Source organism: Rhinichthys klamathensis, unplaced genomic scaffold (genome assembly GCF_029890125.1).
Source record: "Rhinichthys klamathensis goyatoka isolate OS25496 unplaced genomic scaffold, OSU_Roscu_1.1 h1tg000092l_1, whole genome shotgun sequence".
Lineage (NCBI taxonomy): Eukaryota > Metazoa > Chordata > Actinopteri > Cypriniformes > Leuciscidae > Rhinichthys > Rhinichthys klamathensis.
In genome coordinates, this window is record NW_026606631.1 from 1 (window position 1) to 22,049 (window position 22,049).

The 22,049-nt window shown below is 41.6% G+C and overlaps 1 protein-coding gene across 2 annotated transcripts in view; it reads right to left on the minus strand.

Annotated features, from left to right (window-relative positions):
- Positions 1 to 1,946: 1,946 nt before the first annotated feature.
- spire2 (spire-type actin nucleation factor 2) overlaps positions 1,947 to 22,049 on the minus strand; it is a 101,156-nt gene continuing 81,053 nt past the window's right edge. Inside the window, exons 4-14 of one of the 2 annotated variants that reach the window (XM_056252065.1) lie at positions 17,838 to 17,918; positions 17,534 to 17,698; positions 17,208 to 17,294; positions 15,877 to 15,997; positions 15,572 to 15,738; positions 15,113 to 15,335; positions 4,836 to 4,951; positions 4,475 to 4,612; positions 4,307 to 4,374; positions 4,153 to 4,180; positions 1,947 to 2,252 (exon numbers count right to left, since the gene is read on the minus strand). In XM_056252065.1, the coding sequence (XP_056108040.1) occupies positions 2,157 to 2,252; positions 4,153 to 4,180; positions 4,307 to 4,374; positions 4,475 to 4,612; positions 4,836 to 4,951; positions 15,113 to 15,335; positions 15,572 to 15,738; positions 15,877 to 15,997; positions 17,208 to 17,294; positions 17,534 to 17,698; positions 17,838 to 17,918 (1,290 nt within the window). In that variant the 3' untranslated portion in view covers positions 1,947 to 2,156. Of the gene's footprint in view, positions 2,253 to 4,152; positions 4,181 to 4,306; positions 4,375 to 4,468; positions 4,613 to 4,835; positions 4,952 to 15,112; positions 15,336 to 15,571; positions 15,739 to 15,876; positions 15,998 to 17,207; positions 17,295 to 17,533; positions 17,699 to 17,837; positions 17,919 to 22,049 lie in introns of those variants that run through there. The other variant, XM_056252066.1, reaches the window with a different exon arrangement.

The window sequence follows — 22,049 nt, forward strand, 5'->3', positions numbered from 1 at the left end:
GGGGAAATATCAGCACGACCATGGGCACGACAGGTGCTGTTTGAATGGGCATGATGATGCTTCTGTCCTCCACTGCATGGGGTGAGATGCGTGGCTCACTAGCTGCGTTTACATGAGCCCCTTTTGTTTGATTTAAGAATAATTCCAAATTGATGACTTGTGATTAATCACTATCTAAGAGCAGCATCTATGAAATATGGGTTGTGTTTTAAGCATTTGAATTGTCACCTGTTATGCATACGAAATTATGAAACGCGAATGTAAACCGTGTATTGAGTCGCGTTTCAAACTCATTGATCAATATGCTTGCGTAGGAGTCAGTGAAATGTGTGCTGGTTTCTCTCCGCGTTCTGCGCTGGTGTGCGAGTCTCATCGACAATAAACGCAAGCTCTTATCAGCCCTATCCACCGCGTTTACATTGTTATTAATAGTGGATACTTTCATGCGCTTCCATGTCCAAGTGTCTGCTATCAGACCCGTTGAAGTGCAGTTTCTGTTCATGTGTGCTATGTGTGTTAACCCTATATAGCCTACCCTACATAAAGTTAGGGTGATATACATGACTTAAAATGTGATATTGTCCGCACACCTCTTGCGTTTCGTTTGGTCACACACCACAAGGTGTAACTGTGGCCTCAAAGCTTTGCCACTCTGAGCTCGATTGCTGATGTCTGAGGTAAAACACGCCCCCCTCATTAGCATACGGACAAAGAAATGTGGAAATAAATAAATGTGGAAATAAATAAATGTGGAAATAAATAAATGTGAAAATAAATAAATGTACACATAAAAACAAATATACATAAATGAATGTGGAAATAAATAAAAGTGGAAATGAATAAATGTATAAATGTATAAATAAAAAAAATAAAAAATCTGTGAAAAAATACAATTATACATAAATAAGTAAAATAAAAGTATAAATACTCATTTATTTGTACTTTTTTCCATTTCTTTGTATATTTATTTGTGTATTTATTTATGTATTTTTGCTTTTTTACATTTATTCGTATATTTATTTATGTATTTATTTATTTTTCATTAAGTCAGCTTTGGCATTCCATAGAATTTTACTTAGGGTTTGTATTGCTTTTTCAAAGCCTAAATAAAAGCAATAATCATGCTGAACACCACACTGAAAAACAAATGGTGTAGTAGAAACAATTTTCACTCAGAAATTGCTAGGAAATGTAACAATTACAAAGAAACTGCGAGTAACACATAGCCTGGGAAAACCCAGACTACTTCTGGCAAATTTAGATTTGCTCTGAAAGTTAGTCTGGCAAAGAGCTCATTCAAGCCCATTTCCAATCCGTCAAAATCGAGGCACCAATCAGAAACGTTGGGGCGGGCTTTACACGATGACGACAGCGCTGGGATTTTGAAGCAGATTTTGTAGCCTACATTACAAAGATGGATGCCGCCGTCTAACATCACTCGTTCGAATCAGCTATCACGTCTGTTTTAAGCGATTTGAACGTTTCCTTTCTGTTAAAAACCGAGCAAAGAACAACACTTTGTGTCTCCGCCGCTCTGCATACATCATCTCCTTCATCGCTCTGATTGGTTTTAGGTCTATCCGCGACGTCCGTTGGTGACGCCCCTCTGGAAATGATTTGTCTATGACGCTTTGCCAGACCATAACTCAGTTACAACTGAGAATGGTCTGGTTTTAACCAGGCTAAGTAACACATTCAATTAAACATGAAACTTTGAAGTAGAAAGTCTGAAACTGTATTTTCTGAAACCACAATAATCTTTGTTTTATTTACAACTTCGAAAAATCCTTTTTTTTTTTTCAGAGCACTAATTAGTGAGTGTAATGAGAAGGTTGAGTCAGAATGCTATCGACATAAGTAAAGTCTCCTACTTATGCAAAGTTGTGTCAATTTGACTTGTAAAACACTGGTAATCACCAGCGACTACAGGCTGATATGTTTTGATTGTTAAACTGATTTTAACCCACATCAACTGCTTACTGGACAAGCCCTGACTACAGTAATATATGGAAGTAGCCTATAGGCCTATTTTGTGTTTTAAACTGTGGGGCGAATAACAAACAAGCAGTTAACATTTCTTTTAGGATGTGAGCACAGACTGTTCCCAGTGTGGAATGTGGCTGTAATCCTTTAACTTAGACATAGTATATATTTACTCACTTATAGACATCACTCTTGTGACTCCTCGCACTGCTGTGAAATCCCACAGTGTACACTGGAATGTGTGCCATCTTTTTGTAGGGAATCTTCATCTGTTAAAAGGACAAATTAAAGCAAAATCACTCATGGAGTTTGATAACCTAGCTTCACTGGGTACAGAAAATGTTAAATAAATAGATATAGATAACTAAAAAAAAAACCATAAATATAAAAATATGATTTCAGGCCAGTAAAGATTGTACTGTTTCTGGAATTTTTAGGCCAGTTAACAGGTTTCCTCACTGTCGTCCACCGGAAAATGCACTGTCATGCTATTAGTTTAGCATACTATTGATCTTATCAGCATTTACATTAATTTATGACCATGAACTACATAAGAACTTTTTTTTTCTCAACTTTTATACAGCGTCCAATGTCAAACCTGTTTGCTGAAGAAAAAACAGTTGGACTAAGGGAACCAAGGATCATTTGGCGAGAACTACTTATGATATGCGGATAGCCAAGGTTGTAAAGTAACATCTTTGTTACGTGGATGACTCTAAACATTGAAACATATTGGGGTGTCAAACTCAGTTCCCGGAGGGCCACTGGGAAAATTCCAGTGGGAAGTGGGCATCCCTGTGGCCTACGCACTGCGAAGTGCAGAGCCTTTGTGCAGAAGAGGGACTTTGGAGACAGCAGGGCACTTGCGTGTCGATGTATTTTGGAAAGCACTTGGCGAACGGAGCAACTAAAGACCACATCATTTCCTCATTAGCTTCACATGGAGCGTTGCCATGACAACACAAGGCAGCGACAACAGGAATATCTTAGTTTTGCTGTTAAAACCCGTTTAATCCCATCGGTCACAATTGTGACCACATTTTCTTTATTATTTCTGGAAGCTCTAAAAATGTTGTTATTGACTTTGGGCAAGAAATTCAACTTTTAAATGATAAAATAGGTTGTCTTGATTAAAATCTATTAATGTCATGTGACTAGTGTGAAAGGTCACATGACCAGATCAGTTTACTTCCTGCTTGCACATCTAGAAGAAGATGTCTTCCTCAGACCACTACAAAAAATAGTATGTACTTAACAGATAGAACTATCATATTTTGTACATATATTCTTTAAAGGGTCTACAACTGATATATTTTGAGAATTATACTCCTGCATATATGTTTTGCTCGTAAGACGTGTACATTTGTTAACGGTCACAATTGTGACCGGTAGTATAACACAGTGCTTCAATTGAAAACACAGGAATTGGCTGTTAATCCTACACTGAACGTATGCCACACCTGTGAGTTGGATGGATTATCTCAGCCAAGGAGAAGTGCTCACTAACACAGATTTAGACAGATTTGTGAACAATATTTAAGAGAAATAGGCCTTTTGTGTTCATAGAAAAAGTCTTATATCTTTGAGTTCAGCTCATGAAAAATGGGGGCAAAAACAAAAGTGTTGCGTTTATAATTTTGTTTAGTGTAGTTATCAGTATCCCAGAAACTTTCAATGTGTTGGACCTTCTAGACGTAAATGAAACAAAACAAAACAAATTGAATTATTCTGTTTATATGTTAACTCCAACTAGATTTAAAATGAATCACAAGGTCACCTTGGGTCACATGACCATAAACGATTAAATTACTTCCTTGAAGTGACCATCTCATGTTCCCTCCGCTAACGGACTTGTGGAAGGTCCCTTCGTGAAGGGATTCGGTTGTTCACTTTCTTTTGGAACGCCCCTATAAATGGCGGCCCTTCCCGAAGTGCCCTTGAAGGGTGCACAAATGCTGTTTGGGATTCACCTACTGTCCTGCAGAGTTCAGCTCCAGCCCATAAACACCTGAACCAGCTAATCAAGGCCTTTGAGATGAAACGTCCAGGCAGGTGTTTTAAAGCTGGCTGGAGTTACCGTCTGCAGGACAGCAGCCCTAGAGCAGTGGAGTTTGACACATGTGCTACTATAGAGCTAAATGAGGTTTATGTGAAATAAATAGTTAGTACCTTTGCACTACAACAGTTGCAGACAGACCTAAAAGAGAAAGAATCACAACTGAATGTTCAAAACAGTGAATCAGACCATGTTAATATTCCTTGTTCCAGTTATTATCTATGATATATAATATCTATTTAAATATTTATGAAAATAAACTGAGACCTTTTACACAGGAGACACCTGGACGGCCATGAAAACAGTGGAAACTTTACTCGACAACAGCAACATATCTAAGAAACAAGATGAACAAAACAAAGACAAACACAGTTTTCATTGGGCTGTTGGACTGATGTTACTCAAATTATCCATGAATCATACAGACATTCACACCTTGCCCTTCTTCAGATTATTAAAAAGCTCTTTGTTCTGCATGTATTTCTCCATCTCAGCCTTGACAAGTATCCGGCGCACGTTAATGACCTCATCCACTGTTAAGGCCAGACTGTCGACTGGATGACAGAATTCCTCCTGTGTGGGAGGAGATGAAGAAGAAGACTCAGGTCCTTCAGTCTGTAACAACTTTACAATAATGTAGTCCACTTACAATAGATCACTGTAGGGGAAATTTTGTTAAATATGTTCGTTTAAAGAAACAAAAGGGAAATAATTGTCTGTGGTAATCGACAGCATGTTACAGATGCTGCCCACTTAATTGCTTTAAGAACTGGGGCAAAATACCAATAGCACTGACCATCCACTGACGTCTCGAGAGCCCGTGAGACTCTGCAGCACTTCCTTCACCTCCGTCATCTGAGCTAAAGGAGTGACAGGTGGACTGGGGCATCCTGTCCAACACAGGAAATGAGGCTGGAGAAAAAAGAAAAAGAAAAAAGTGGAGAAGAGAGAAAGACAGTCAGGCATCTTTATATATACAGTATATCGTCTATCTGCAAAATCTGCTCAAACATGCTAAAATATTCTTGCTTAAAGGGATACATCAGCCAAAAATGAAAAATCTGTCATTAATTACTCACCCTCATGTCGTTCCAAATCCGTAAGACCTTCGTTCATCCTCGGAGCACAAATGAAGATATTTTTGATGAAATCCGATGGCTCAGGGGGGCTCCATTGACAGCTATTTAATTAACACTTTGAAGGCCCAGAAAGTTAGCAAAGACATCGTTAAAACAGTCCATGTGACTACAGTGGTTCAACCTTAATTTTATGAAGAGAATACTTTTTGTACGGCAAAAAGTACAAAAAGTGGTGTTCTCGCGAATGCGTGCCCCTGAGCCATCGGATTTCATCAAAAATATCTTAATTTGTGTTCCGAAGATGAACGAAGGTCTTACGGGTTTGAAATAACATGAGGGTGAGTAATTAATGACAGAATTCTCATTTTTGGGTGAACTAACCCTTTAAACATCTATTGGAGGCAACTGTAACGCTCAATCCAAAGGAAGATGAAGATGATGAGAATATAATACAAGGTTTATTTCAGTAACAGCCAACATACAAAACAGCGTGTTTACAACAATACTGGACAATGAACAGAACTTCACGAGTTCATAAGATGATTGTTGATGACAAGTTAATTGGATTGATTATTTGAACGTGCTCCTCCTGTACTTTGTTTAGTGAAACATCATAAAGGTAGGAACTTAAATGCACGGTGATGACCAACTAAAAGACGAACAGCTGTGATGATAAGTGTTTGTGTCCATGGTAACAGATCAGTGGCGGCAAACACAGACAAAGAAACACCCCCCCCCCCCCCCCTCCAGCAAGGCACGCCATAACAAAAAGATGGCAGAGGGAGGGATGGGTGGGGTTTAGGAGGTGGACGAGGAGCTGGTGAAGGGATGGTGACAGTAGATGACAGAGGAGTGAAGTGATGACGACGATCCCCTGGCGGAAATGTTGAGATCCGCTAGAACAAGCCCAGAGCTTGCCAGTGCCGACAACCCACAGAGGGAGGGAGGAGCCACAGTGGTGCAGAGGCTGACGACAACTGGGGGACGGCCGAACGGAGACAAGGCCGATGGATCCACAGGCACAGACGGAGAGCTGATGGAAACGAGCGACATCGCTGGCACTGGAGACCAAGGTGATTCCGCAGCAACGAACTTTGAAAGCAGAGCCAGAGCACACGAGGGGCTGAGGTGGAGCCGGTGTGACGGAGGACAGAGGCGATGTCGAGGGGAAGGAGGAACCCACTGCAGCCGTCGGGGTGGAGGGACGGAGCGCAGCGGATGGCCTGTAAGTCCGTGGTGGAAGTAGAGTGGCGACTGACCATGGGGGAACCAGCAGGACGAGGGTTTCTGGTGGAGCCGAAGGTGGGATGAGCCACAGTGAAGGCCGAGATGGAGCGAAGAGATCAGAGGCCGGAGGCAGAGCCACTGGATACTCTCGCACTGGCGCTGCAGGGGGATGCACAACCTGCGGCTCGGCGTCACAGGGACTACCCGGAGACGGCACAGGGCTGTAGACCTCCGGCAGCGGCGGGGCTGGAGGACTGGCTGAGATTCGCGGTGCCACAAAACTTGACAGAACCACGGTAAGGATAACACACTCCATGCAGATCGATAAAGTGAAGAGATCATAGTTCATTCAGTCCTTAGTGCTATCCAGAAAAAGCGATGAAGGGGGGGATAGGGTGGGGGTCAATTCATCCTGATTGAAGTCTATCAGCCAGTCTATCATTTTACGCTGTCACTACTTCCTCGTCTGCTGATGTCGCGGGCTCACACCCCCCTGGTTAGACTCCCTGTGGAGCTCCACTTCCGGGGCAAGGGTCAGCGCTGTCCTCTTCTCTTCGGGCTCTGGCTGATGCGTCGCGGCAGGCGGTAGCTCTCCGTCTGCGGGGGGCTCACACGAATCTTCCTCAGTAGAAGGTGGTGATTCGGGCTCTGGGTCTGGCTGTGTCCTGGATCCAGGATGGACGCTCTCCAGACACCTGATGATGGCTTCTTGCCAGTTCAGTACAGAAGTGTCAACGGGGTGATGGTAATTTGCCCCGATCCAGAACAGTGACTTCAGAGTCTCGTCATCAAAAGGGCAGGGGATAGCGAGACTGCAAAACTCCTCTGAAAAGATACAAAATTTGTAGCTCTTCTGAGCCACTGCAGCGAATTTCATGGAGTAATCCCAATTTAATTGGTCCGGTATTCTGTAACGCTCAATCCAATGGAAGATGAAGATGATGACAATATAATACAAGGTTTATTTAAGTAAGGATAGACAGCCAACATGCGAGACAGCGTGTAAACACGAACAATACTGGACAATGAACAGAACAAAGGTAGGAACTTAAATACACTGATTAACTAAAAGACGAACAGCTGTGATGATTAGTGTTAGTGTCCATGGTAACAGATCAGTGGCGGCAAACGCAGACAACGAAACACATGTGATGAATAAAAACAAACTAGCCGTCATGACAGCAAACTAACTGAACATAAATGACAGCTACATGGCTTTTAAATTCACGCTTTTAAAACTACTTAAAACCTTTGAACGTCAAGCCAATATAATGTGAAAATAACTTTATGGCCAGGCCTTCTCGTCAACATCAAAGTTTGTGTTAACAAACGTTTTTTTAAACCTGATGTGTGTCAATATTTGAATGTTAAAATATTTGAATGTTAAAATTCTCCTATCCAGTTTTAAATGCAGCATGAAACATTTGTGATTGTTGTTTCTTCCCTATTGTGACTATCCGAGTCGAGAGGCTTCTCAAGCGAGAAAGAATATAGGACGGGACCTCATTTTGTCCCCATTTCAGCCAGAAATCGTGTTTCATGACATTTATATGACCCTGATTTCGACGCAGTGGAAATACATACAGCAAATTTGCCTGTGAACGCTTTATATATATACACAATATAGGTAGGTCTAAATCCATGTGATCACTTAAATATCAATGTTATATCATCATATCATCCAGCCCTAAAACTTGTATATTTTGGTCAGTGTTTATTTAAAAACATCCAATTATACAGAATATGAGATGGCAAGTATTCATGTTAAACGTTTCAGATCACTCTGCCACCACCGCTAGTCAGCAAGTAGCCTACACTCGCAAGCAGTGCAATGGATTTTGCGAATACACAGGAGAGACCCAGGACAACTCGGACACCAACAGTAACTCCACAGAAGACTAAAAAAGTTAAACCCCTGACAAGTGGCCGAAAAAGATCGAAGATTGAGAGCGACCGGCGCCGAGCAAGAACTAGAGTGAACGTTGGCTTCGCATTTGAGCCTTGGAGGGATCTCAGATCTGTGTTGGGAATACGAAATGACCCAGAAATGGCTTTTTTTCTTCTGAAAAGGTAACACGTGATAAAACTGTTCATTGAAATAGCACTGTGTTGTTTTCAGTTCACTTGTAAATGCTGTTAGTGAAGTGTGCACGTACGAGCGCGCGCTGCGAGAGTGAGCAGAAAGGAAGAGCAGTTCTGTTTTTTGGCCACAGGTGTCAGTCGCGAGTTTAAATTTCAGAAAAATCATATAGCCTCTTTAATAACATATTGTTGTTATGGGTGTGATGAAGGTAGATGAAGACAAGAGTCCAGATTTCCAATTCAATAAACTTTACTATTAAACAACTCAAGAAACAGGTATAGGCAGGCAGACGGGCAGAGGATAAACACACCAAGGTAACACAAACAATAACCAACCAGGAGTGAGGGAGAACACAGGGTTTAAATACACATAGAACAGATTGGGGAAACAAGGCACAGCTGGGGCAAATGAACTGACAATGACAGGTAAACAGGTGAATTAACTAAACAGTAACGAGGAGCGGGAAAATGGAAACAGGACTGAACCAAATACACAAAGAACGGGGGAAACACAGGACACACATGTAACAATTGTATTAATAGTTTACATTAATGTTAATTACCACAATTAACCATGTATTTCAACTTCGAATTGTCTCCATTAATTAATCATTAGCTAATGATTTGCAGGTGTCATTATGTTATGACTCAACTTATTGAGGCACATGACTTTTAACTAATTGGTAAGTAATATGCTATTATGGTTTTGACATCCACACTAAGCCATGGATTTCAATTTCCAACCATCTACAAACAGTACCAGTACCTTGTTGTTCATGGCACTGGAATATGTCAGGTTAAGCTTGAGGTCTAGGATTCAAAGGGGGAACACTGAGAACATGCGGCCGGCCACTGCTATTTCATAACACTAGATAGTGATGCTACGCTGGATGCGGCACGACTCTACACAACACAACAAAACCCAGACAGTAAACTGATGCCACGCTCTATTTCTGACATACTCCAAGCTCTTGTGCTATTTCTGGTATGAAGGACAAATAGACTTGCAATGGTCTGTCATGTCCAGTTTAGATAGTTGTAGTGGCATGACATGATAATACTCGCGTCCAATTTAAACAAAGTATAACAGCTGTCAGTAGTTCAGATTCTGGTGTGCTGATATTTGTGTGCAGCCCAACTTCCTCATCCTTCACACACATTCTCTGGCATTACATTCACTGCATGTGCAACTGTCAAAACTCATAAATGACATATTACTTAACAATTAGTCATGTGCCGTAACAGGTAAAGTCATAACAGAATGATACATTTGCAAATCATTAGTTAATGATTAATTAAAGCAGACAACTGGAAGTTGAAGTACATAGCTTTGACTAATTGTGGTAATTAACACATTCATTTACACTATTAGTTAATACAATATGTTATTAAGGAATTAATACATTATGACACATTTAACTAATATAAATTCATATGTTACTTAATCTATTAATCATATAGAATCTTTATTAGTTGCTGATGCAGTAATCATTAATGATTTGGTTCATGTTCTTTATGAGTCATACTTTAACACATGATTATCTGTGCATCAGTTAGGCATGAATTAATGCATATTAGTGCACCCATATTGTAAAGTGTTACCCTCACGGGGCAGAGGTTGAAAACCAGCTCCTGAACATTTATGTGTGCACGCTATTTCTTTAGATGGTTCTCTTGCAGGCCGAATGGCTCCCGACCTGAGTGGGGCGGATGTGGCAAGGGGGTTTACCTAGGTCTGCTATGTAGGTAAGTAGGCCAAGATCAAATGATAAACACCTGTCTCTCCACCCCAATTACTGAAACAAGAGACAGGTGTTTATCATTTGATCATCAACAGGAAATGAGGAACGGGAGAGAGACAAACTAGGGCCATGTTTACACGGAAACGATCTGAAGAGAAAACGCAAAAGTGGCGTTTCGTTTTCACTTTTTATTCTGCGTTTAGACGAGCGTTATGGGGGGGAAATCTGCGTGCATATGGAGACGCAAAAGTGTTAGAAATGCGATGTAGTATGCACTCCAGGCGGCTAGGTGGCAATGTGAAGCACTGCCACACAACAACAACAAGTCCGTGCGCCTGCGTACAACCTTCCTTCTACTTCTCTCCCTAGTAGCGCGAAATTGAAAAGACTCTTGGACGTTTATCAGAGCTGCTAGGGCAACTTGAAGGTCCGACGTATGGAAATAATCCGACATGTTGGTTGTTATTTTCCTGTACTGGCGCATGCCTGTGACGTAAATGCGTACGCGACGAGAGCAGCCATGAGCAGATTTGCGTTTTGACCCGTTTAGACGGAAACGCGACGGTGGAGCGTTTTTAAGATTTCCACTTTGGAGGGTGGTTTCACTTTTTTGCGTTTTTAAGGCCCAAAAACGCCGTCGCCGTGTAAACGAAAGGCACATCCGATAAAATATTATTACGTTTTCACCCGGAATCGTTTTCGTGTAAACAGGGCCTAAGACTCGCAAGCATGGCTGGAGCAGAGAGTAACTGCCGAGTTAAACCGACGAACACTGAAAACATTATTGATTTAATTTGATGTGGCTGCACTCAGCACCTATATTTTACTTTATGTTTTGAAGAGTGCTAGAAGAAAAAATAAAAGTTTTTATGAGTCCTAGTAAGCCGACCCCCGTCTTCTTCCTTGCCCCACTCTGAACCTTACCACAAACGTAAACTGCACACACTCACACCCCAAACGTTCTTATCTAGTTACTTATTTGAAACATACTGTCACTTATATAATTTATGGTAAATGTATTGTTATTAAGTTAAAGTCCCCCTGAAGTCAATCATTTTATCCCTTAAAACTCATCTTTGATCATCAAAATAGCATATTTAAACTTTTTTTCCTGTGATTTTTTTTAATCATGCCTTATGATTTCCATTACACGAGAGTAGATGTTAAAACTTCATGCTGATTTGTACTCGACTTTCGCCAAGATAAGCACAAACTAAGACGTATAGTAACCTATGCTTCTCCATCCATTTACGCTTCCTTCCATATGGTGATGTGAATCTCCTTCTGTCCGGCGTTAACGGCTGCAGTATTCTTGGCGTGTCAGTACACACAACGGCTGCAACTACAGTGTGGTCTCCCCAGTGGACCAGCACGACAACCGTCTGGATTGAGCCGAGTAGGGGACATCTCTAGGGTCTTCAAGTGGGCACCTTCCGTCCTCAGTGTTTCGTCGACTAGCCCACGACACCTCAAGAGGGCTCGATAGTGACTCCGGCGTCCCAGAGTCACCCCCCTCCGTCCCCCACTCAACTCAGCCCAGCTTACTGACCTTTACATCCCTCCTGCTGCTGAGGTTGCTCCTTCCTCGTAGTTCACGTGTGACCTAACCGCAATCTCACAATCTCTCCACAACCCAACCATACGCACCAACCCGTTTGAACCTGGCTGTCGAGCCCCACTGTCGTCGTTAAAGCGTTCAGTGGCAACGGTTCCGTATGGCATACTACCTACCGCAAAACACAATGAGCCCTATTTTAACGATCTGAAACGCAAGTGTCAAAGAGCAAAGCGCAAGTAACTTTGTGGGCGGATCCCGGCGCTGTTGCTATTTTCCCGGCGGGATAAATGCCTCTTGCGCCTGGAGCAAATCTAAAAGGGGTTGGTCTGAAGTAGGGGTTGGTCTGAAGTAACCTATTCATAGGTGTGGTTTGGGCGTAACGTGAAATAAACCAATCAGAGCGTCATCCAACATACCCTTTAAGAGCAGGTGCGCATGTTGCATGGCGGATTGCTATTATAACGGCGGATTTACCAGGCGTGCGCCAGGAGCGGTTCACAGCCGAGGAGACCGACGTTCTTGTCAGGACAGAGAAGTGACGTTGTATGGGGATGGGAGAAACCCACCCAAATCAGCGTCGGTTAAACAGGCGTGGGAGGAAAAAAACTACATTTTTTTTACATCTTCATGGACACCACAATGATTTCCCTCATGTGTTAATATTTTTCCTTGTTATAATTCATGATTTGCAAAAATAAAAACTGCTGCATCTGTGTTGATGAGAGAATCAAAGTGTATGCGTGTTGTGCACCCGCTACATTATGGCCAAGCATGCGCGCTTAAAATAGCATTATGAACAACGCGCAACGCGCCACTGACTTTAGACTAGTTTTTTTCTGGTCAGTGGCGCAATTGTTTTATAGAACAGCAAAATAGCATGAGGGAAAGTTTGCGCCGGAACACGCCTCCTCTTTGCGCTGAACCGCCCCGGGGAGCGCAAGTGTATTTCTTAGGGTGCTTTCACACCTGGATCGATTTGTTTTGTTCCGGAACAGATCCGAAACAGAATACTTTGTTCCGAATCAATTTAATCCGTCACTCTGTTCACACCACACTGTTGTAAAGCGGTCCAAATCGCGCACCCTTCCAGGGCTTTCCTTACGCCTTTTCGTCACTACCTCATGCGTTCAGGTCGCGCTCGCGCATTCCATTGTGGGACATCGCCATGACAACAGTAGCCAGTAGCCTAACACAAAATGAATCGCGGGTTGACTTGGTGCTACGAAGAGGTGAAATGCCTCATAGATATTTGGTCGGAAGAACACATCTCCCGGATATTGGACACTACACACAAGAACACCGAAGTGTACAAGAAGATCAGCTATAAAATGAAAGAGAGGGGTTATGAACGGTCCGTCGAGCAGTGCCGCGCAAAGGCGAAAAAACTCCGACAGCAGTACATAAAGGTACGAGACCACCTTGCCTATTGATTTGTTCCGGTTCGTGGGTCGGTTGTCTTCTCACTACAAACGAACCGCTCCAGGGTTCGTATGGAATCGAGCCGAGACCACCTCTTCTAGGCGGTCTCGGCTCGGTTGTTTTGTTCCGATTCAGAGTGCGATTGTTGTGTTCACATATGACCAAACGAACCGGGCCAAAAGGGAAACGCCCCTTTGTTTCGGAACAACGTCTCCAATCGATCCAGGTGTGAAAGCACCCTTAGTTAACCGACGTGTGTCTGTGGAGGGAAAAGTCCGCTTTGCGCGGGTGCAAAATAGGAATGATACATGCGTCAGTGTACAAAGTCATTTGCGCCGGGTGCAAGATAGGGCCCAATATCTGCCCAAACACCAACCCTCATTCACGCAATATACACAGGAACGTAATAACTGTAATTACTATGCAAACTATACAAATAAACCAACAGACTCTTCGAGTTTTTCAAGAATTCTACGAAACCGTAGCGTGGCGGCCTGTACACAGCCAGCCAGAATATTTCCGTCTCAACCACAGCCAGTTGCTGCTCCTTTCTGCTGCTTCAGATAAGTTCTTTACTGTGCGACGCAACTCTTGGCCGCTGAATCCGACGTCTCTGAGGAACCGGGTTGTAGAGTGTGCCACAAAACCTCGACAACCCACTTCCACTGGATAAACCTGGACTCTCCATCCTCGCTGTTCTGCTTCAGTGGCCAGATGAGCATACCGCAGTTTCTTCCTCTCATATGCCTCATCTACCGCATCCTCCCATGGCACTGTTAACTCTATTAGTTGAATAATGCGTGCTGATCCAGACCACAAAACAATATCTGGTCATAGGTTAGTGGTGGCAATCTCAGGTGGAAAAATAAGCCGTTGATCGAGATCAGCCAGCATTTTCCAGTCCCTAGCAGCTTCCAGTTGACCTGGGCGAGAATTGGTTTTAACACCTTTTCTTGGTGGTTGCTCGCCTGGGCGGAGGAATGTTGTCTTCTGTGTGTAATGTTTTGCTAGAACAGGTGGCAACTTATTGGTCATGTTACGCTTGCCTTCCAATGCTAAAGCCAAACATCGCAGTACTTGGTCATGGCGCCAAGTAAACCGACCTTGGCTAAGAGCCACCTTACATCCTGTCAAAATGTGCCTTAATGTGGCAGGTGATGAACACAAAGGACAAGAGGGATCCTCTCCTACCCAGAGGTTTAAAATAACTTAATACCTTAAAATAACTTGAATGTAACTCTAAACCCTTGCTTTATTTAGTATATGTGGATCCGTGAATATGCAAATGAGCCCCGCCTCACTCATACAGGGTCGTCTACAAGTCGATGTAGCCTATCAGAATGGTAATGCATTTTATGCATTGCTCTGTACAACGTCGGACACATTACTGTAATTAATATGACCATTAATGTTACAAAAACCATGTTCCTCAGCTCAGAGCCGGACAGCTGCCTTCTAAAAATCAACATCCTTAGAAACACTTTGAACTACTTAGAACGTCAGTGGAAAATGGCATATAGTTCATCATAACATTGTAATATACATCATATACATAATTCACCCACTACGTTGACCTGATTGGTTACAAGGTAGTTTGTGACGTAAGAAATACCAACGATTTCAAACCACGTTTCTTGAAACTGTCTTTGGTTCACTGCAGTTTTAAGGAGAAAATACTCAGCAATGCTGTTGAGTTATGAATTTGCACATGATTTGTTTTAAAGCATATTAAAAACACCACATAGACATATAAACAACATTAAAAACTTGATTTTCACCTCTGGGGGTCCTTAAATAAAATAAATACTGTGTTTTTAAGCATTATTAGTTGTATTTAGTGTAAATGTACAATAAATGTGTTCAAGTTTAATGTTGACACCCTTTTTTTGACAGAAAAATATAATTATATATTCGTTAAATTTGCTGAGCAACTTTTCCGTCTTACAGATGTTTACCCAGGTCTGACCTTGATAGATGTGTGGTGGTCTGACCCCCGTCAGCGTGTGTGATCGAGGTCTCTCTCCTCTCAGGGAACCAACGCCTGTGAGCTGAGGGGATTCTGAGCGGGATGACATCATTTCCCCTCTGAGCTCATCCAGGTCGTGTTCAGAGAAGGAGCGATCTCTCTTCAGAGGTGTAGGAGAGCTCTCCACCCGCCTGATATCCACACCATCTGGAGATTCTTCATCCTTCATAAAAAACATAGAGGCGCAATTATTTAAATTAAAAATACAAATCAAACAAACTAAGTCAGCGAGATCTACCAGAGTTTTCCAACAAACCGGCTTCTGAAATTCTCATGTGAATTATGCTGGTTAAAGTATGCAACTCTTCCTTAAAGTCTACATTTTCTCCATGACCATTGCTGCCACAAAGGAAAGAGCAAGATCATAAAAGAAATGCTGGCTGCACTGAAATATCTTACCTCAAATATATTCATCTCCTCCATTTCTGCCAGTGTTGGAGCTTTTAGCAGAACACGTATGCGGGACGGTGGCCGGTACGCTGCTCCTGCGACTGACAGGTCAATGCAGGAAGTGGATTTGATGTCACATTGGCAGGTGTGTGCCAGACATGGTAATGAGCCAAATGCTGAAGAGTGACAAAACATTGCTGTGAGTGATCTACGTAACAAACAATTGAATAGAACTACAGAAGTCAAGGAGGATATTGTTAAGGACGCTGTTTCTAAAACTTGTATTGTTCCGGTGTGATACGAGATTAACATACATCTCTTCGTACTGTGCGGCTCCACAGGTTTCAGTTTGTGATCCTGTCTGATCTCAGCCAGGACTCGATCGTGGAGCGACTGCGGTCGCTGAGGGGCAGGAGGCAAACAGCGCTCAGATACCTGCGGATGTCAGGAAAGTCTTCAAACAAAACTGTCCATATTGGTGATGGTTTTCTTTCTCTTTCTCTGACCACTCTTTACTTTCTTTCTCTTCTTTAGAGAGAGCTGTGAACGCAATACTGGCTATGATAATTAATATAAATCGCCATTTCAAGGAAAGGCAGACTGCTATGTTTGAGAAAGATGACATTTTCACAATCAAACACAACAGTTCCTAAAAACAATTAATCTCACAATAAAGAACTAGGCACTTTTAAAATACTTGTTAAGTTTTACACCATGTCCAAACCTGGCACAATGTAATACATTTTCAGTTACAAGTAGTTTGTCTTGTTGTAACTAAAAGCAAAAATGCTTTCAATTTTGTTTTTATATTTAAATGTCTCTGCCTACATTAAAATACAGCATTTGATGCAAATTACTACATACTTGTACATACATGTTGTTACATTGTACTTACATTTAAAGTACCTGAATTTAATCACATTTTTAATATATAAATAGTAGTTAAAGACACCTATAAAATGATATATAAAACGGGACCAAATTAACATTTAAAAATTCAGAGTTAAAAACACCACTACCCATAATCATGAAGAGAGATCAACCAATCACATAAGTCGCAGTTACCATGAAAACGGAATTCGTGACCCATACTCTTGACCTATAAACCAAATAACTGTGATTTCTTGTTTCATCACTGCATCAATAGGAGGAGAATTACAATAATATAAATGAAGGTCCAAGTGCCCAACCATAGGGAACACTACAAACAAAAACATTTTTAGGAAAATCAACATCAATTTATGAAGTCAGCTTATGTGGTTCTCTCAGTTTTTCAGTTGTATTGACAATTCAATATTCAAGATGACTTTGGGAAATGAGTGAATGCAACTAGAGAAAGATATTGGCAGAAGTACAGGAAATAAAATTTTTTATTTTTTTTTTCTTGACAAAATGGCACTCAAACTAATCAATTAACTTGGGTTCTTGGATTAACTCTGAACTTGGGTTTTCTGAGTAATCATGAAATAGTATGTGAATAGTACAGATTGCTATAGATTTTTACAATTAAGTTAAGAAATGTACCGGTAAGTAAAGTTAACTAAAAAGTGTTAGTGTAAGAAATTGTATTTGTATTGTGTCTGGTTAGGACATGGTGTTATTGCACATTAAGTATTGATAATACAAGATATTATCAGCGACTAACTGGTTTAAGAGGGGGTCTTGATCTGATAAAGTCCAAAATCAGCTCATGAGCATTTCGTTTAACACACGTGGGAATATTTCCATCTACCTGCAAAAGAAGAGGCATCGATTCATGATATTATAGTTAGTATCAAATATAAAAACAATGGTTAATCACTGTCATGCTGCATCAGCTGAAAAGTCTTTCCAAAGCCATAATCTCACACATAATATAGTCGACTTACCGAGTTAGGATAAGATTAATTCAGGGATAAACCACTTAAAATGTGCTTACTACTGCAACCTCACTGCCCTCAGCATGAGTAAGCATAGTTAGAATGGACTCACTACAACTTTGCGAAGTTTATATTTGCGTGAACGAATATCTTGCATGAGCATCTCAAAGGGCGTGAGGCTGAACTCCGTGGGAAGAGGGTTAAACGGCTGTTCCTCCACCTTCTTGAGCTTCACACCCTGCCTCAACTCCTTCATCAGCTGCACCCACAGCCGAGTCTAAGTGAACAAAAGACAAACACACACAGTTTCCATTATTACATGAACCATAGCTCATACACTGCTGGACATCACAAAGACAAATATGAGTAAATTAAACTACCATTTCAACTACTGTTCTAATAAGCACGTCTTTTACCCAGTCGGTGTGTTGAAGAGCATCAAGCTCAGTGGTGGTATTCTCCTCATGTGGTTCCTCTGTTCTGATCTTCTTCAGCATCTACAGGAAAATATCAGATACTTATCAGAACATGAGAGGAGGGTATAAAGCTTTGAATATTAAATTCTCACACAAACTTTATAATGTGGTGTTTTATGTGACGTAAAAGCATGTTTTTATCCTTAAGCCAGTTAAGAACAAACCCTGCCAATTCTAAAGGCATTTCAATCGCAGGGCTGATTGGCTGCACAACATTGCAACAAATATTACCCCCTAAACCATAACCTTAATCTTAGTATAGTGTTGGCAGAACATCCTGATAGAAATTTGCCGCAATTGGATCCATTCATGATATTTCTGATATTTTTACAAAATATTTCATATTTTGATAAATACCAAAATTCCTGTAGTTCAAATAAATCATGCTGCCATGAGACCAGCAACAGTCCCTTGACTTTGCAGATCTGTTGCAGATCCCTGTCGGAGCAGCATCTAAAAAACACACATACACCACGATAGTAACCATTTAGCATTTAGCCCGGTTCTGTCAACACTGCATTGGCTCCCTATTAAACATCGTACAAATTTTAAAATATTGTTGATTACTTACAAAGCACTAAATGGTTTAGCTCCGCAGTACTTGAGCGAGCTCTTAACGCATTATAGTCCTTCACATCTCTTGCGATCTCAAAATTCCGACCAGTTGATAATACCTAGAATATCAAAATCGACTGCTGGCGATAGATCCTTTTCCTATTTAGCACCAAAACTTTGGAACAGTCTTCCTACCATTGTCTGGGAAGCAGACAGACTCTGTCAGTTCAAAGCTAGACTAAAAACACATCTCTTCTATAATTCAATGTTAGGCTGCATAGATTAGGTCAGCCGGAACTGGGAACACTTCCCTTAAATCCTGATGTACTCGTTACATCATAAGAAGAATGGCATCTACGCTAACTTTAGGTTTTCCCGCAGCCTGCTGGATTCAGGCCGTATCCAGATCTGACGAAGGAGATTCGCCTGGACCCGATGACAATGCAGTGCTGAAGTGTTAACTATCCTCTCCCTATGGAGGATTTCTTTCCCACTCTACAGATAAACCGTTGTTGAAAATCCGGTTTGTGTACAACAAAGTGATAAAATAAAACAAAATTCTTTATCAAATGTATAGGCAAGACAAGTAGTTTGTTTAGGCATGGTTTGTAGGGAAATTACAAACCTGCGCACATATATTCAAACGAATATAACTATAGAATCAATTTTTAATGCGCATGTGAACGCCATCAGGTCACAGGTTCGCGTTTAAAGTCTGTTTAGAGAGAACGGTGTCGTCTTAGTGGCCCCTAATGTAATAACAAATGATAATTTTGCTGGAAGTGAATCAATCAAAACTAACTTTAGCTGAAAATAACATTATTCAAAAATCGCTATAAAGCCAAAACAATCTCTGTTACCGTAAATTGTATGTTTATCTCTGTAAAGCTGCTTTGAAACAATCTCCATTGTTCAAAGCGCTATATAAATGAAGATGACATGACCTGACTTGACATTTACAAGTATTTGCAATTCAAATTAAACACATCAAAATAAAATGACCAATAATATATGAATTTGGAGCAATTTAAATTATCGATTTTAAAACTCATTTTACTTTCTTGAAAATGTTTAACCTAGTTTCCTTTTGAAGTGGGACTGTGGCGCTGTGTCATGGAGTTGACGCTATGGGAACGTTTCGTGTGAGCCAGTGTCTGAAGCACGTGTGAATACATGGCAGTCTTGATTGGTCAGGTCATGGGACAGGGTAGAAAAGGGCACCTAGAGAAAACATCATCATCAGCTTCTTTGTCTTCAGTAAGCCATTTGTTTGTATATTTGGAGCGGCATTGCTAAAGCACTCTAAGACGCGAAAGCGCGGGAAGAAAGCCGGCGCACCAGTGTACTCCCATGCTTGCCTGGTGCACAGCACAGCTTTAGAACTGTGTTTTTGTTCTACCCCAAAAGACAGACAAACTTTTTCTTCTGTCCCGAACAAATAAGGAATTTTCCAACTCTACTGCACTGTTCCACGGAAACCTGTCTGAAAAAAAGGCATTCTGGAAACCGTATTACAACTGCTGGGCTTCGAGATGTCCAGAGCTGATCGCGATGCAGAATCAGCGGGGAAATCAAGAGGCGGTGGGACATGTTTCTACATCAGAAAAAGGTGGTGGACACTGGACAGATGTAACAGCGTTGAAGAAGATGAGCTGTGCCGAACTAGAAGCGCTCTTAATCAACTGTAAGCCTTTCTATTCCGTGCGGGAGTTTTCCTTGTTAATTCCTTGTTGGATGATCAGTTGGATGATCAGCAACAACACTCTGGCTCTGTTATAATCATTCCTGGGGACTTTAATAAAGCAACTCTCTTGAACTGCCAAAATACAGACAGCTCGTTACATCACGTGTCCTACCAGAGACAGTAATATACTTGACCACTGTTACACCACAATGATGATGCATATCACTCTGTTCCACGTGCAACTTTGGGGCTCTCTAATAACTGTCTGATTCGTCTTATACCATCCTACAGGCAGAAACTTAAATCATCTAAAGCTGTAGTAAGGACTGTGAAGAGATGGACCAACTAAACAGAGTGGGCATTACAAGCCTGTTTAAAGTGTACCGATTGGAGTGTTTTAAAAGCTGCTGACATATCTGGATTAGCTCACAGATTCTGTAACATCATATATCAGTTTCTGTGAGGATATGTGCATTCTTACCAGAACTCATTTAACATACAATAATTACAATCCATGGATCATAGCAAAACTCAGACAGCTTCATCATGCCAAAGAATATGCCTACAGAAGTGGGGACAGAGTGGCTAAGAAAAACAACTCTGAAAAACTCTCTATGACCACTAACAGCATCCAGCTTTCCTATATGTCAGCCCCTCCGATTCAAATAGATATGGAGGTTGCATTAATTTTGCTTACCCATGTAATCATATATGAATGGGCTACACAGGAGAGGAGAATGGGCATGGACACGGGGGTCTCACTCCCTCATCTGCTATGTCAATACGGTTTCCTGGTAGGTCATGAGGAGCAATGGAAGGACAGAGCATAAAGGTGAACATCATTCCCATTGCGACCCACTCTCTGCCAGTACTTTGGCAGAGGTAGAATCTACGTTTCCTCACTAGAACCGTAGGACTGTTTAACCACTAGCCGACAGGGCCACTAGGCTAACAGGTGGAATTTCCTTTGCAAGTCTTTCGGTAATGGAGTTCTTGGAAAGAAGTGGTTGTTATTGCCATGGCACCCCTCTTTCTTCGTGGCTCCCTCCGGATTATGGAGGTGGGGTGTCGTCAGGGGCAACAACTTTTGGCTGGTCAGTAATAGAGAGCAGGAGGATATGAATGCCGCTATAGGTGCTCCATTCTCAAGTATTCTCTCACTAGGCTTCCAGAAAGCACTTTTGGGGTTTTTCTTAGGTAGAGTAGAGCATGGCTCTCTCCTGAGGCCTCTTCAAGCCCTAAGGACAGGAGGATTATTCTATGCTTCCTTTGGTTAGGTTACACCTGAGAGCTTATGGCCAGGTGTTCAGATGGTGGGACAGCATTGCTTTGGTCTGCCCCCTTCCTCTTGAGAGTTGTGGGTAGACGCAGTGAAGCTGCGGTCTCCCTAGCAAGCTCTGCCCTGGGTCATTTTGACTGACATATCGCTTGAGACTTACTGATATCAATATAATGACGCTTTATTTTAAGTACTTCTTTATTGCACAATGCACACTTCTTAATATTAAGATTTAAAATGTGTTTAATATCTCTATTAGTATAACTATAGCAGATATGTTCACAAGTTTTTCATCTGGAGTCCGAGTCAAGTCTGAAGTCTTTAAGCTGGGGTCCGAGTCAAGTCTGAAGTCTTTAAGCTGGAGTCCGAGTCAAGTCTGAAGTCTTTAAGCTGGGGTCCGAGTCAAGTCTGAAGTCTTTAAGCTGGAGTCCGAGTCAAGTCTGAAGTCTTTAGGTTGGAGTCTGAGTCAAGTCTGCAGTCTTTATCACTAGAGTCTGAGTCAAGTCTGCAGTCTTTATCACTGGAGTCTGAGTTAAGTCTGGAGTCTTTATCACTGGAGTCTGAGTCAAGTCTGGAGTCTTTATCACTGGAGTCTGAGTCAAGTCTGCAGTCTTTATCACTGGAGTCTGAGTCA